This window comes from Saccoglossus kowalevskii, chromosome 3, assembly GCF_978046115.1.
Source record: "Saccoglossus kowalevskii chromosome 3, keSacKowa6.1, whole genome shotgun sequence".
Classification (NCBI taxonomy): domain Eukaryota; kingdom Metazoa; phylum Hemichordata; class Enteropneusta; family Harrimaniidae; genus Saccoglossus; species Saccoglossus kowalevskii.
In genome coordinates this window covers 3,189,134-3,207,759 of record NC_140643.1, presented here as the reverse complement: position 1 = coordinate 3,207,759, position 18,626 = coordinate 3,189,134, and the positions used below count along the sequence as shown (strand labels likewise).

Genomic DNA, 18,626 nt, shown 5'->3' with positions numbered 1-18,626 from the left:
GGTACCTTGGGTTGATTTCATGTTTGCCATGCAGGTACCTTGAGTTGCATTCATGTTTACTATGGAGGTATCTTGGGTTGCATTCATGTTTACCATTAGGTATCTTGGGTTGCTTTCATGTTTGCCATGCAGGTACCTTGGTGTGCTTTCATGTTTACTAAGCAGGTACCTTGGGTTTCTTTCATGTTTACCATGTAGGTACCTTGGGTTGCTTTCATGTTTACCATGCAGGTATCTTGGGTTGTTTACATGTTTACCATGTAGGTTCCTTGGGTTGCTTCCATGTTTACCATGCAGGTATTTTGTGCTGCTTTCATGTTTACCATACAGATATCTTTGGTTGCATTCATGTTAACCATGCAGGTACCTTGGGTTGCTTTCATGTTTACCATGCATGTACCTTAGGCTGCATATATGTTTACCATACGGGTATCTTTGGTTGCATTCATGTTTACCATGCAGGTATCTTTGGTTGCATTCATGTTTACCATGCAGGTATCTTGGGCTGCTTTCATGTTAACCATGCAGGTATCTTGGGCTGCTATCATGTTTACCATACAGGTATCTTAGGCTTCTTTTATGTTTACCATGCAGGTATCTTTGGCTGCAATCACGTTTACCATGCAGGTACCTTGAGTTGCATTCATGTTTACCATACGGATATCTTTGGTTGCATTCATGTTACCATGCAGGTATCTTAGGCTGCTTTCATGTTAACCATGCAGGTATCTTGGGCTGCTTTCATGTTTACCATGCAGGTATCTTACGCTGCTTTCATGTTAACCATGCAGGTATCTTTGGTTGCTTTCATGTTTACCATGCAGGTATCTTGGGTTGCTTTCATGTTTACCATACAGGTATCTTAGGCTAGTTTCATGTTAACCATGCAGGTATCTTTGGTTGCTTTCATGTTTACCATGCAGGTATCTTGGGTTGCTTTCATGTTTACCATGCAGGTATCTTGTGTTGCTTTCATGCTAATCATGCAGGTATCTTGGGCTGCTTTCATGTTTACCATGCAGGTATCTTGGGCTGCTTTCATGTTTACCATGCAGGTATCTTGGGCTGCTTTCATGCTAATCATGCAGCTATCTTGGGCTGCTTTCATGTTTACCATGCAGGTATCTTGGGCTGCTTTCAAGTTTACCATGCAGCTATCTTGGGTTGCTTTCATGCTAATCATGCAGGTATCTTGGGCTGCTTTCATGTTTACCATGCAGGTTTCTTTGGCTGCTTTCATGCTAATCATGCAGGTATCTTGGGTTGCTTTCATGTTTACCATGCAGGTATCTTGGGCTGCTTTCATGTTTACCATGCAGGTATCTTGGGCTGCTTTCATGTTCACCATGCAGGTACCTTGGGTTGCTTTCATGTTTACCATGCAGGTACCTTGGGTTGCTTTCATGGTTACCATGCAAGTATCTTGGGCTGCTTTTATGTTAACCATGCAGGTATCTTGGGTTGTTTACATGTTTACCATGCAGGTACCTTGGGTTGCTTTCATGGTTACCATGCAAGTATCTAAGGCTGCTTTCATGTTAACCATGCAAGTATCTTTGGCTGCTTTTATGTTAACCATGCAGGTATCTTGGGTTGTTTACATGTTTACCATGCAGGTACCTTGGGTTGCTTTCATGGTTACCATGCAAGTATCTAAGGCTGCTTTCATGTTAACCATGCAGGTATCTTTGGTTGCATTCATGTTTACCATGCAGGTATCTTTGGTTGCATTCATGTTTACCATGCAGGTATCTTGGGCTGCTTTCATGTTTACCATACAGGTATCTTGGGTTGCTTTCATGTTTGCCATGCAGGTACCTTGGTGTGCTTTCATGTTTACTAAGCAGGTACCTTGGGTTTCTTTCATGTTTACCATGTAGGTACCTTGGGTTGCTTTCATGTTTACCATGCAGGTATCTTGGGTTGTTTACATGTTTACCATGTAGGTACCTTGGGTTGCTTCCATGTTTACCATGCAGGTATTTTGTGCTGCTTTCATGTTTACCATACAGATATCTTTGGTTGCATTCATGTTAACCATGCAGGTACCTTGGGTTGCTTTCATGTTTACCATGCACGTACCTTAGGCTGCATATATGTTTACCATACGGGTATCTTTGGTTGCATTCATGTTTACCATGCAGGTATCTTTGGTTGCATTCATGTTTACCATGCAGGTATCTTGGGCTGCTTTCATGTTAACCATGCAGGTATTTTGGGCTGCTTTCATGTTTACCATACAGGTATCATAGGCTTCTTTTATGTTTACCATACAGGTATCTTGGGCTGCAATCACGTTTACCATGCAGGTACCTTGAGTTGCATTCATGTTTACCATACGGATATCTTTGGTTGCATTCATGTTACCATGCAGGTATCTTAGGCTGCTTTCATGTTAACCATGCAGGTATCTTGGGCTGCTTTCATGTTTACCATGCAGGTATCTTACGCTGCTTTCATGTTTACCATGCAGGTATCTTTGGTTGCTTTCATGTTTACCATGCAGGTATCTTGGGTTGCTTTCATGTTTACCATACAGGTATCTTAGGCTACTTTCATGTTAACCATGCAGGTATCTTTGGTTGCTTTCATGTTTACCATGCAGGTATCTTGGGTTGCTTTCATGTTTACCATGCAGGTATCTTGGGCTGCTTTCATGTTTACCATGCAGGTATCTTTGGCTGCTTTCATGTTAACCATGCAGGTATCTTTGGTTGCTTTCATGTTTACCATGCAGGTATCTTGGGTTGCTTTCATGGTTACCATGCAGGTATCTTGATTTGCTTTCATGTTTACCATACAGGTATTTTGGGCTGCTTTCATGTTAACCATGCAGGTATCTTGGGCTGCTTTCATGATAATCATGCAGGTATCTTGGGCTGCTTTCATGTTTACCATGCAGGTATCTTGGGTTGCTTTCATGTTTACCATGCAGGTACCTTGGGCTGCTTTCATGTTTACCATACGGGTATCTTTGGTTGCATTCATATTTACCATGCAGGTATCTTTTGTTGCGTTCATGTTTACCATGCAGGTATCTTGGGTTGCTTTCATGTTAACCATGCAGGTATCTTGGGCTGCTTTCATGCTGATCATGCAGGTATCTTGGGCTGCTTTCATGTTAACGATGCAGGTATCTTGGGTTGCTTACATGTTCACCATACAGGTATCTTGGGCTGCTTTCATGTTTACCATACAGGTATCTTGGACTGCTTTCATGTTAACCATGCAGATATCTTGGGCTGCTTTCATGTTTGCCATGCAGGTATCTTGGGTTGCTTTCATGCTAATCATGCAGGTATCTTGGGCTGCTTTCATGTTTACCATGCAGGTATCTGGGCTGCTTTCATGTTTACCATGCAGGTATCTTGGGTTGCTTTCATGTTTACCATGCAGGTATCTTGGGCTGCTTTCATGTTTACCATGCAGGTATCTTGGGCTGCTTTCATGTTTACCATGCAGGTATCTTGGGCTGCTTCCATGCTAATCATGCAGGTATCTTGGGCTGCTTTCATGCTAATCATGCAGGTATCTTGGGCTGCTTTCATGTTTACCATGCAGGTATCTTGGGTTGTTTGCATGTTCACCATGCAGGTATCTTGGGCTGCTTTCATGTTCACCATGCAGGTATCTTGGGCTGCTTTCATGTTTACCATACAGGTATCTTGGGCTGCTTTCATGTTAACCATGCAGGTATCTTGGGCTGCTTTCATGTTAACTATGCAGGTATCTTGGGCTGCTTTCATGTTTACCATGCAGGTATCTTGGGTTACTTTCATGTTTACCATGCAGGTATCTTGGGCTGCTTTCATGTTAACCATGCATGTATCTTGGGCTGCTTTCATGTTTACCGTGCAGGTATCTTAGGTTGCTTTCATGTTTACCATGCAGGTATCTTGGGTTACTTTCATGTTTACCATGCAGGTATCTTGGGCTGCTTTCATGTTAATCATGCAGGTATCTTGGGCTGCTTTCATGTTAACCATGCATGTATCTTGGCCTCTTTCATGTTTCCCATCCAGGTATCTTTGGTTGCATTCATGTTCACTATGCATGTATCTTGGGTTACTTACATGTTTACCATGCAGGTATCTTGGGTTGCTTTCATGTTTACCATGCAGGTATCTTGGGCTGCTTTCATGTTTACCATGCATGTTTCTTGGGTTGCTTGCATGTTTACCATGCAGGTATCTTAGGTTGCTTTCATGTTTAACATGCAGGTATCTTAGGCTGCTTTCATGTTAGCCATGCAGGTATCTTGGGTTGCTTTCATGTTTACCATGCAGGTATCTTGGGCTGCTTTCATGTTAACCATGCACATATCTTTGGTTGCATTCATGTTTACCATGCAGGTATCTTGGGTTGCTTTCATGTTTACCATGCAGGTATCTTGGGTTGCTTTCATGCTAATCATGCAGATATCTTGGGCTGCTTTCATGTTTACCATGCAGGTATCTTGGGCTGCTTTCATGTTTACCATGTAGGTTTCTTGGGCTGCTTCCATGCTAATCAAGCAGGTATCTTGGGCTGCTTTCATGCTATTCATGCAGGTATCTTGGGCTGCTTTCATGTTTACCATGCAGGTATCTTGGGTTGCTTTCATGCTAATCATGCAGGTATCTTGGTCTGCTTTCATGTTTACCATGCAAGTATCTTGGGCTGCTTTCATGTTAACCATGCAGGTATCTTGGGCTGCTTTCATGTTAACCATGCAGGTATCTTTGGTTGCTTTCATGTTTACCATGCAGGTATCTTGGGTTGCTGTCATGTTAATCATGCAGGTATCTTGAGTTGCTTTCATGTTTACCATACAGGTATCTTGGGCTGCTTTCATGTTTACTATGCACATATCTTTGGTTGCATTCATGTTCACTATGCATGTATCTTGGGTTACTTACATGTTTACCATGCAGGTATGATGGGTTACTTACATGTTTACCATGCATGTATCTTGGGTTGCTTTCATGTTTACCATGCAGGTATCTTGGACTGCTTTCATGCTTACCATGCAGGTATCTTGGGCTGCTTTCATGTTTACCATGCAGGTATCTTAGGCTGCTTTCATGTTAACCATGCAGGTATCTTGGGCTGCTTTCATGTTTACCATGCAGGTATCTTAGGCTGCTTTCATGTTAACCATGCAGGTATCTTAGGCTGCTTTCATGTTTACCATACAGGTATCTTGGGCTGCTTTCATGTTAACCATGCAGGTATCTTGGGCTGCTTTCATGCTAATCATGCAGGTATTTTGGGCTGCTTTCATGTTTACCATGCAGGTATCTTGGGTTGCTTACATGTTCACCATGCAGGTATCTTGGGCTGCTTTCATGTTTACCATACAGGTCTCTTGGGCTGCTTTCATGCTAATCATGCAGGTATTTTGGGCTGCTTTCATGTTTACCATGCAGGTATCTTGGGCTGCTTTCATGTTTACCATGCATGAATCTTGGGCTGCTTTCATGCTAATCATGCAGGTATCTTGGGCTGCTTTCATGTTTACCATGCAGGTATCTTGAGCTGCTTTCATGTTTACCATGCAGGTATCTTGGGTTTCTTTCATGATAATCATGCAGGTATCTTGGGCTGCTTTCATGTTTACCATGCAGGTATCTTGGGCTGCTTTCATGTTTACCATGCAGGTATCTTGGGTTGCTTTCATGCTAATCATGCAGGTATCTTGGGCTGCTTTCATGTTTACCATGCAGGTATCTTGGGCTGCTTTCATGTTTACCATGCAGGTATCTTGGGTTGCTTACATGTTCACCATGCAGGTATCTTGGGCTGCTTTCATGTTTACCATACAGGTATCTTGGCCTGCTTTCATGTTAACCATGCAGGTATCTTGGGCTGCTTTCATGTTTACCATGCAGGTATCTTGGGCTGCTTTCATGTTAATCATGCAGGTATCTTGGTCTGCTTTCATGTTAACCATGCAGGTATCTTGGGCTGCTTTCATGTTAACCATGCAGGTATCTTTGGTTGCATTCATGTTTACCATGCAGGTATCTTGGGTTGCTTTCATGTTTCCCATGCAGGTATCTTTGGTTGCATTCATGTTCACTATGCATGTATCTTGGGTTACTTACAACAATGAATATGTTTACCATGCAGGTATCTTGGGTTGCTTTCATGTTTACCATGCAGGTATCTTGGGCTGCTTTCATGTTTACCATGCAGGTATCGTAGGCTGCTTTCATGTTTACCATGCTGGTATCTTGGTTTGCTTTCATGTTTACTATGAATGTATCTTGGGTTGCTTTCATGTTTACCGTGCAGGTATCTTGGGTTGCTTTCATGTTTACTATGAATGTATCTTAAGTATTTATTGCTTTCCTAGGCCACCGGCCCATATACAAACATATCAAACCAATGCTTAAAATGTAACGGGTGCAAGAAGAATATGATAATATTCTCGGTTATTGATCACATGGAATTAAATAATAATTAATTTGTTAACAATTGTTTCCTAACTTCAAATGCTCTGTGCACAAACACACAAATATTTCGTAGAATAACACCATTTGTTGCTTGAACAAGCCTTTGGAATTGATCCATGGTTGGTTGGAATGAAAAATGTTGGGGGATTAACTCTTGTCTTAATGTGTTATAGGCTGGGCAAATCAAAAGAAAATGATATTCATCCTCAACAAAATTAGCACGACATACTTTACAGAATCTTTCCGTTGAAGGCAAACCTTCGCGCCTACCAAAACCCCACAACGAAAACAGGCAAAAATGCGGACGAGTTTCAGATTGAAATTTAAAGATAAATATTTCTCCGGTTGTAAGGTACTCTTGAACTCAATGTAATTACGTAATTTAGGTTTCAAGGACGCATTTGCTTTCCAAAGCTGTTTCTGCATGTCGGAGACTCGCAGTACAAATTCAGAAAGAAAAACGTCCTTGCTACCTACTTCTTGAGCTAGCCAGACATACCCAAAGCCATATGAATACAAAATGTGTTTAATAGCCGTCACCCAGTTATTTCTACCTTGGTCATTGAGATTACGCAACATTAAATAGGCATGCCTGGGAATTCTCGTCGGGGGGTTTTCTAAGAGTCTAAGCCAATACTTAATACAACGTTTAAGTGTGGAAACGAAGATTGGAAGTCGCCCACACTCTCCAACTATAGCTTCTTTGGCAGTACCTTGATGGAGCCCAAGAAGCCTCCTGCACCGTTTCCTATGTACTTTTTCAATTTGGTCATAGTATTGAAATCCCCATATTTCAGATTCGTAACACAGAATAGGAGATATAATTGAATCAAATAATTTGAAATGGGTGTCAAAATGAACCCCATTAAGTTTAACAGATACCGATGAAAGAATCCTAAGCGTTTTCCCAGCCTGGTCCGCTAAAGTAGAAACTGCTTTAGACCAAATATTCCTGGAAGAAAGCACGAGACCTAAATACTTATAATAGGAGACAACTTCTAACTCGCATCCCTCAAGGTACCACTTCTCGTTTCGTGAAGCATGACCGCCTTTGCGGAAAACCATAACTTTTGTTTTTTGTAAATTAACTTTCATACACCACTTGCTACAAAATTGTGATAAAATATTAATCAAATTCTGCAGGTTTGGAATTGAGTCACTTAAAATGGCTACATCATCTGCATAAAGTAAAGCGAACAGATTATAAATGTCCTGTGTTAGTTGAATCCCCAAATTTCCCGAGTTAACCAACATCACATTTAATTCTTCAATAAAGAAACTAAATAAAATAGGGCTCAACATACATTCTTGTCTGACCCCTATCGGACATTCTAAGGAACTTGAAAGATTCGATTCAGATTTGACACAAGACTTAACATTACTATACATAGAACGCAAGATACAAAACATGTTACCATGAATACCGATTGTTAATAATTTATATAATAATAGTGAATGATTTATCCTGTCGAATGCTTTAGAAAAATCCACGAAGAGACAATAAAATTTACCACCCCTTTTAGCCAAATACTTCTGCACAATAGCATACAAAACAAAAATATTATCTATAGTACTGTGATTTTTTCGAAAACCCGATTGACAATCGGATAACACGCCATTATGTTCTGCCCATAAACTTAGCCTTTCATTTAAGATTGCTGTAAAAATCTTTCCTAAAACATTTAATAATGATATCCCCGGGTAGTTGTTTACATCATTTTCCCCCCCGTGCTTCAATATGGGAATAACAACACCCGATGCCCACTCTTTCGGAAAGCCACCTGAATTGTAAATAAAGTTGATCAGAAGGGTTAAAACAGGAAGAATGATTGGGGCCGAAAATTTAAAAAACTCATTTGGAAGCCCATCGTCACCTGGCGCTTTACTATGCTTGAGTTTATTTAAACTTTTCAAAATTTCATCCTCCGTAATTTCTTGGTTCAAATGATCAACCCCACCATTATTTTGGACGGACAACCCTGAAATTTCCCCATGTAAAACTGCTTCATCAACTGTATTCATGAAAACATGATCCCTCGATTTGCCATGATTCACACTATACAGCTTACTGAAATGGACATACCATTCGTGCAAGCTGATGTTATTCAATGATTTACTTTTGTTCTGAATAAATCTCTTCAGGATTTCCCATAATTCAACTGAACCGCACACAGCTGCATCATTTAAACGGTCTTTGATGAATGCCTGCCACTCTTTCTTTTTGTCTTTACAGACTAATTTGAATTTTTTCTTCGCATTTACGAATTCATTTAAATTCACCTCATTTCCCAGCCGTCTAAATAATTTCAGCTTATTATACATACATCGTTTTCTTTGATGACATTCTCTATCCAACCATGATGGCTGATTGTTAGGTTGTTTATCGATAATTGTGACATTCTTAATTTCCATTTTTCTCCCAGCAAATTTCAATGCTGAATTTAATTTGGACAGTGCAATTTCAACATCAGGCAAGGCGTTAGTTGAATCCAAAATTAATTTTTGAAATTCTTCGGATTTGATTTTCTGTGAAAACTCATCACTGTGTTTTTCATTCCATCTAAAAGGAACGTGTTTAGCAGACGACATAATACATGGATTTGTTTGCATAACCTTAGACTTATCTGGGACACAATTCATCTTGCAAATAATTGGCATATGGTCTGATTCATGACGCAGTGGTATGTCAAAATCGGTTACATAACTGAAAAGAGATGATTGCAGGATACAGTAATCAACAACACTTGCCCTGTTTGTCGTAATGCAAGTAAAATTTCCAGCCGAATCATTTCCCAATCTGCCATTGGCTATGTGAACATCAAAATGTTTACACAACTCGATTAAAGATACACCTTGCTTATTTACCACTTTGTCATTTGACGAGCGTGGCATGCGAAAATTGTCTGCATTGTAAACAGTGTTTTCAATAGGAAGATAAGAAATCGAGTCATCCACAATATAGTCAGCAATGATACCTGTTCTGGCATTAAAATCACCCATTAACATAATATACAACTCTGGGTTTCCTGAAATATACTCTGCTAATTTTCCATTTAGTTTATCGATATATTGAGAAGCATTTTTGGGGCGAATATACCGACTTATCAAAACGAATAAAAATACAATTTTCTAAATCACATTGGATTTTGGTAATATTTCCAGCTAGGCATTTTTTCACATACAGTGCCATGCCTCCACTAGGTCTTCCTCTAATATTATGCCGAGTAGCGTGACTTGTAAACAGGATATAATTTTCTAAAATGGCCAGATCAACATCGTTTGTACAAAAAGTCTCAATTAGACCTACGATATCGACAGATTGGCAAAATGATATAAACTCAGTATTACATAATTTACTTCTAAGACCTCTGATATTTCATACTAAAAATGAGATACTTTTGCTAGCATGGACACACTTGTCACCAATTTGTTTTGGGCTTTGGCCACGCCTTTATGGGATAATTTCCACTACCTTACCGGTATCTTCGTCAACTTCGAATCGTGATTTCTTTCCATTTTCATCTGTTATAACAAGTTTATCATAACGTAAAAATGCTTTTAGTTTTGAGTTTCCTGCAACCAGCGTACTACGATGGCTGAAAAGTTTAGCACGGATACCTCGTAGCCGCTTGGAGAAGTCCTCACCAACACTCACATTTGACCCTTTCAATTTCTTTGCCTTCGACATAACCATTTCCCTGTCTTTATAGTGACTAAATCGTGCAATGATGGGTTTCAATCCACGGACATCTAGCACATTTACAATTCGATGTACGCGATCAAATGGAATGTCATCGTTAATTCCTAAACGTTCGCCAATAATACCCTTTACAATCATTTCCGATTCATTCCACAACTCAGTTTTGGTACCGGACACACCGAAAAAAACCAAGTTGTTTCTCCGACTCCGATTTTCCATGTCGTCTTTATCTTTTACAAACGAAACAATCATTTTCTGCAATCTTTCCAGCTTTGGGTTGACGCCTGTTGGATTGTCTAATTCACCGCTACGACCACGATTTAGACTTTCGACATTAGATCTTATACTATTCACTTCTGTTTTCAACTTTTCCAATTCTGTGATACGATCCGAGTCGATCTTCATTTCTGGACGCACATCATAAATATCTTCCTCTATGTTGTTTAGCCGGGTCTGCATGCCATCTAATTTTGTATTCATAACTTTGGAATCCGACAACAACGTGTCTAACTTAAGATGCAAACTTGCAATGTCTTCTTTCGTAACGCTACTGTCATCAGATGATCTTAGCTTTGGGGGACCAGGATTCTGTTCAACGCTACCCAAAACAACGAGTAGCCTTGCTAAACACAACTTTACAGATAATGACATGTTAATAAATATACCAATTGTAACCAAGATGGCGACCGCGAAGCCTACCCTTTGTCTTCTGTGATATGCATTAGCAAATTAACCAATTCTCTGTCTGTGCACTTCAATCGAAACTCCCATTATCAATTTGCTGAGAAGGAGTACTCCCACGAAATTGTGTTACCACACAGTGTTGTATAATGCCATATAACGTGAAAAGACACTCGAAACACGTATAAGCACACTCCGCACGTCACACCAGCGTCCTCGTCCTATTAATGTATCTTGGGTTGGTTTCATGTTTCCCAAGCAGGTATCTTGGATTGCTTTCATGTTTACTATGAATGTATCTTGGCTTGGTTTCATGTTTCCCATGCAGGTATCTTGGGTTGCTTTCATGTTTACTATGAATGTATCTTTGGTTGGTTTCACGTTTCCCATGCAGGTATCTTGGGTTGCTTTCATGTTTACTATGAATGTATCTTGGGTTGCTTTCATGTTAATCATGCAGGTATCTTGGTTTGCTTTCATGTTTACTATGAATGTATCTTGGGTTGCTTTCATGTTTACCGTGCAGGTACCTTGGGCTGCTTTCATGTTTACTATGAATGTATCTTGGGTTGCTTTCATGTTTACCATGCAGGTATCTTGGGTTGCTTTCATGTTTACTATGAATGTATCTTGGGTTGCTTTCAAAAATTTAGTAAATGAAAATTAATCAAAATTCTATTTTAATATGCCAATTTTTTAATTCCTTTTTCTATTTAGTCTAGTCTATGTAAACACACAATGTACAAGTGTCATTTAATTTCTAAATCCACCTGTTTATAATATTCTTGAAAATAGGTGTATTAATTTTTTAGATGTAGATGTAGGTCTTACTTTGATTTACATTTTTTTTGTATCTGTACAGGCCTCCAAGCACTGCTCCAGCTCCATTTTGTTCATCAAATGATTTAGAAGGACTAGGTAGTGGCAAAGAGCGCCCTCTAACAGTGGCAGTTGGAACAGGCATATTCAATGAACTGAATCGCCACAGTCCAGATTCAAGTGATGCCAGCTCATGTTCTAGCTCTCATTTATCAAATATCTCAGAAGCTAGAGGATTCTCTAACTTGGCCTCTCCAGGTGACAATCCACGCTCACCAGGAGGGTCCTTACATTTGCTGGATGATTCACATTTACTGGATGGAAGACCAGATAGTGCTGATAGACCTCCATCTCAAGGCAGGATTGGATCTGCCAACAAACCTGTTCTTCCTCCAATAGCAACATCTGTATCACCAAGGGAGGGTGCCAGATCATTGCCTGATTTTTAAGATATTTAAGTATATATCATTATTCATGTAAGGTAATAGGAAAAGAGATAGGACATGAGTTAATCCAGATTTATATCTTTTGTTTCAAGTCTTATCATATCTTCATTTTCGATTTTTTGTTTCAACTTGTCATTTCTTTCGCCTATTTACTCAAAAATAGAAAAAGAGCCAGCAGTATACATGCGCAGAATGGTTTACATGACATTATAGGTCATTGACATGGCCTACCACCAGAAACAAAATACTTGTCCTTTTCCAGTATAAGTAGGCTAGTCTGCTCCATTGCTACAGTAAATTGTGGAACATGAGAAAACGAAAAAAAATATGCATTTGTACCAGGCACTTTAAATCTGTGTGTGTGAAATATGATGCTTGGACCCTGGTAGGATCATAGAAACTTCCTATTGGGCCACAATTTCTAACATGATCAACACCGCAAATATTTTATTTTACTTTATTTAAGCACATCGTGGGTACAGTATGGTACAAGAACAAATATTTTGCAATAAATTATCAACTTTGTTGATAGTCATGTATTACTGGTACAACATTCTGTGATTGTGGTCATGTTTGATTTCTATTAAAGATTAAATAAGAAAGCATCTATGGGAAAGTTGTCAAAGTAATCATTCTTGGATATTGTCTTTATGCTACAATGACGTATTTAGAACAGTAGATTCCTTTCTTCTCTCCTGTTACCTTCAATGATTATATTACTATTATGTGTAAATAGTTGTTTATATTTACATCTGTGTTACTCATAATTAGCATACAATGACACCAGGTATATATTACAAGTATGTCTGTGTAAATTAAAGTATGAACAGTTGATAACATCTTGTACCCCTTTGAAAGCAGTCATTGTTTCAGCCAAAATATTAATATGAGTTTATTCTATTTATTTTTCTATAATTTTCTTTTGGCCTAAATAAATATAATTTTGTTTTATGTCAAGGGCTTAAATCAGCATGCCTTATTTTATATCCGTGACTTTTCTTTTCAATATGATTGTATACTTGTATATTTGTAAATTTTTGTATATTTCTCAGTTTAAACACTTTTGTGATTTTTTATCAGTATCAAATGGTTTATAATTTGTAAAAATATGCAATAAATACTGTATAAACATATTGTGCATAAATACCTCATTTTGGTTATCAATTTCTTAAAATCTACAATAAACGAGAATTTTTTCATAAAAAAAAAAGTAAATTGTATAAAACTTGACCCAATTTAATTATCATGACACATGACATATGGGCTGTTTATTTGCATATATGCAAATGAAGAATGTACACAATATATCATCTAGTAATGAGGTGAATGTTAGTTACCTCCTAATATAGTTTGTATATTATCTGTGGATATTTAAGAAAAACATAGATGTCAATTACAGTGTCATACCGTAGGGGGTAAACCCATTCCAGAATTCACAAGAATAATAGCTTTCTATTTCATTTCACAAATCTTAGTGGCACTGTTAAGTACATAAGCACAAATTAAGACATGATGGACATTAGTGAATAATTGTTATGTATCATTCAACAACAAATGTAGTAAAAACAAACAAAGAATGTACCACATAATATAAAGCTTGGCCAAAGTAACAACTACCACAGAAGCAAACTATATAATATAACAATACACAGTTCAATATAGTGACTGAGCCACATAATTGTATCTCGCATTACTACAAATTCACCATGCAATACCATTTAATCCATTAAATGCACAATCTTGTGTAGGAAATTTATAACATTAAGTTCTACACAATACAACAGAGCCACACAACATGAGTTGTGTAAACATTTTGATGTTCACATAGCCAATGGCAGATTGGGAAATGATTCAGCTGGAAATTTTACTTGCATTACGACAAACGGGGCAAGTGTTGTCGATTACTGTATCCTGCAATCATCTCTTCTCAGTTATGTAACCGATTTTGACATACCATTGCGTCATGAATCAGACCATATGCCAATTATTTGCAAGTTGAATTGTGTCCCAGATAAGTCTAAGGTTATGCAAACAAATCCATGTATTATGTCGTCTGCTAAACACGTTCCTTTTAGATGGAATGAAAAACACAGTGATGAGTTTTCACAGAAAATCAAATCCGAGGAATTTCAAAAATTAATTTTGGATTCAACTAACGCCTTGCCTGATGTTGAAATTGCACTGTCCAAATTAAATTCAGCGTTGAAATTTGCTGGGAGAAAAATGGAAATTAAGAATGTCACAATTATCGATAAACAAGCAGTTAACTCCCCGGGGTAGGATTCGGGAAGACTATACCGGAACAGAACCAGACAGATCAGTTGTATGCAAAAAACACAGTGGTGGTTTATTGCCAGATAGACTGATATAGTAAGTAGTAACAACAGATGAACACTGTTGAAATACACAAATTCTGAGTATATATACTCTCTGAACGAACGTGATAGAAAACACAACTCTATAAAGTAGCAATCGTAACGCAAATATAAATTGGCGAGAATGTGTACGATAGGTCAATAACATCTCGTCTGTGATAGGCTAAAATTAAAACAATCTGATTGGCTGAGAGATTTATCTCAGAATCCGAGACGTAACGTTACATGACTGCTTCTCTAAACATGTCACTTAATATAATAGAGCTATCCTATCTAGATTACAATCGATTAACATTCCAAACGACACATTTCAAAGCCTCACATTGACAAAATTGTTCACATAAATATCAAGTTAGGCATGTATATCGTTTTTAAAACGATACTGGTTTGGTACTATAAATAGCTTTATGTTACTACGACTATCTCGTATGGTACTATAGATAGCTCTCTGTTACTACGAATAGCTCGTTTGGTACTGTAAATAGCTCTCTGTTACTACGAATATCTCGTCTGGTACTATAAATTGCTCTCTGTTACTACGAATATCTCGCCTTGTACTATAGATTGCTCTCTGTTACTACGAATAGCTCGTTTGGTACTATAAATAGCTTTCTGTTACTACGAATAGCTCGTTTGGTACTGTAAATAGCTCTCTGTTACTACGAATATCTCGTCTGGTACTATAGATTGCTCTCTGTTACTACGAATATCTCGCCTTGTACTATAGATTGCTCTCTGTTACTACGAATAGCTCGTTTGGTACTATAAATAGCTTTCTGTTTCTACGAATAGCTCGTTTGGTATTATAAATAGCTCTCTGTTACTACGAATATCTCTTCTGGTACTATAAATAGCTTTCTGTTACTACAAATATCTCGTCTGGTACTATAATTAGCTTTCTGTTACTACGAATAGCTCGTGTGGTACTATAAATAGCTTTCTGTTACTACGAATATCTCGTCTGGTATTATAGATAGCTCTCTGTTACTACGAATAGCTCGTTTGGTATTATAAATAGCTCTCTGTTACTACGAATAGCTCGTTTGTACTATAAATAGCTCTCTGTTACAACGAATATCTCGTTTGGTACTATAAATAGCTCTCTGTTACTACGAATAGCTCGTTTGGTACTATAAATAGCTTTCTGTTACTACGAATATGTCGTCTGGTACTATAGATAGCTCTCTGTTACTACGAATAGATCATTTCGTACTATAAATAGCTTTATGTTACTACGAATATCTCGTCTGGTACTATAGATAGCTCTCTGTTACTACGAATAGCTCGTTTGGTACTATAAATAGCTCTCTGTTACTCTATTACCACTATGGATGTCACTAAACATTGACTGTATGCCACTATGGATGTCACTAAACATTGACTGTATACCACTATAGATGTCACTAAACATGTACATTGACTGTATACCACTATGGATGTCACTAAAGATTGACTGTATACCACTAGGGATGTCACTAAACATTGACTGTATTCCACTGTGGATGTCACTGAACATTGACTGTATACCACTATGAATGTCACTAAACATTGACTGTATGCCACTATGGATGCTAAACATTGACTGTTTACCACTATGGATGTCACTGAACATTGACTGTATACCACTATGGATGTCACTAAACATTGACTGTATGCCACTATGGATGTCACTAAACTATGAATGTATACCACTAGGGATGTCACTAAACATTGACTGTATGCCACTATGGATGTCACTAAACATTGACTGTATACCACTATGAATGTCACTAAACTTTGACTGCAGACCACTATGGATGTCACTAAACATTGACTGTATACCACTATGGATGTCACTAAACATTGACTGCATACCACTATGGATGTCACTAAACATTGACTGTATGCCACTATGGATGTCATTAAACATTGACTGTATGCCACTATGGATGCTAAATATTGACTGTATACCACTGTGGATGTCACTAAACATTGACTGTATACAACTATGGATGTCACTAAACATTGACTGTATACCACTATGGATGTCACTAAACATTGACTGTATACCACTATGGATGTCACTAAACATTGACTGTATGCCACTATGGATGCTAAACTTTGACTGTATACCACTATGGATGTCACTAAACATTGACTGTATACCACTATGGATGTCACTAAAAATTACTGTATACCACCATGGATGTCACTAAACATTGACTGTATACCACTATGGATGCTAAACATTGACTGTATACCACTATGGATGTCACTAAATATTGACTGTATGCCACTATGGATGTCACTAAACATTGACTGTATACCACTATGGATGTCACTAAACATTGACTGTATACCACTATGGATGTCACTAAACATTGACTGTATGCCTCTATGGGTGTCACTAAAAATTGACTGTATACTACTATGGATGTCACTAAACATTGACTGTATACCACTATGGATGTCACTAAACATTGACTGTATACCACTATGGATGCTAAACATTGACTGTATGCCACTATGGATTTCACTAAACATTGACTGTATACCACTATGGATGTCACTAAAAATTGACTGTATACCACTATGGATGTCACTAAACATTGACTGTATACCACTAGGGATGTCACTAAACATTGACTGTATACCACTATGGATGTCACTAAAAATTGACTGTATACCACTATGGATGTCACTAAACATTGACTGTATACCACTGTAGATGTCACTAAACATTGACTGTATACCACTATGGATGTCACTAAACAGTGACTGTATACCACTATGGATGTCACTAAACATTGACTGTATACCACTAGGGATGTCACTAAACATTGACTGTATACCACTAGGGATGTCACTAAACATTGACTGTATACCACTATGGATGTCACTAAACATTGACTGGATACCACTAGGGATGTCACTAAATATTGACTGTATACCACTATGGATGTCACTGAACATTGACTGTATACCACTGTAGATGTCACTAAACATTGACTGTATACCACTATGAATGTCACTAAACATTGACTGTATACCACTATGGATGTCACAAAACATTGACTGTATACCACTATGGATGTCACTAAACATTGACTGTATACCACTATGGATGTCACTGAACATTGACTGTATACCACTACGGATGTCACTAAACATTGACTGTATACCACTAGGGATGTCACTAAACATTGACTGTATACCGCTATGGATGTCACTAAACATTGACTGTATACCACTATGGATGTCACTAAACATTGACTGTATGCCACTATGGATGTCACTAAACATTGACTGTATACCACTATGGATGTCACTAAACATTGACTGTATACCACTATGAATGTCTCTAAACATTGACTGTATACCACTATGGATGTCACTAAACATTGACTGTATACCACTATGGATGTCACTAAACATTGACTGTATACCATTATGAATGCTAAACATTCACTGTATACCACTATGGATGTCACTAAACATTGACTGTATACCACTATGGATGTCACTGAACATTGACTGTATGCCACTATGGATGCTAAACATTGACTGTATGCCACTATGGATGTCACTAAACATTGACTGTGTACCACTATTGATGTCACTAAACATTGACTGTATGCCACTATGGATGCTAAACATTGACTGTATGCCACTATGGCTGTCACTAAACATTGACTGTATACCACTATGGATGCTAAACATTGACTGTATACCACTATGGATGTCACTAAACATTGAATGTATACCACTATGGATGTCACTAAAAATTGACTGTATACCAACCACTATGGATGTCACTAAATATTGACTGTATACCACTATGGATGTCACTAAACATTGACTGTATGCCACTATGGATGCTAAATATTGACTGTATACCACTATGGATTTCACTAAACATTGACTGTATACCACTAAGGATGTCACTAAAAATTACTGTATACCACTATGGATGTCACTAAACATTGACTGTCTACCACTATGGATGCTAAACATTGACTGTATACCACTATGGATGTCACTAAACATTGACTGTATGCCACTATGGATGTCACTAAACATTGACTGTATACCACTATGGATGTCACTAAACATTGACTGTATACCACTATGGATGTCACTAAACATTGACTGTATGCCACTATGGGTGTCACTAAAAATTGACTGTATA

The 18,626-nt window shown here is 38.0% G+C and overlaps 1 protein-coding gene across 1 annotated transcript in view; it reads left to right on the top strand.

Annotated features, from left to right (window-relative positions):
- LOC100375230 (leucine-rich repeat and guanylate kinase domain-containing protein-like) overlaps positions 1–13,227 on the top strand; it is a 70,865-nt gene extending 57,638 nt beyond the window's left edge. The window contains exon 17 of the mRNA XM_085496690.1: positions 11,681–13,227. Coding sequence (XP_085352816.1) covers positions 11,681–12,086 — 406 coding nt within the window. The 3' untranslated portion in view covers positions 12,087–13,227. The remainder of the gene's footprint in view (positions 1–11,680) is intronic.
- The last annotated feature ends 5,399 nt before the right edge of the window (positions 13,228–18,626 follow it).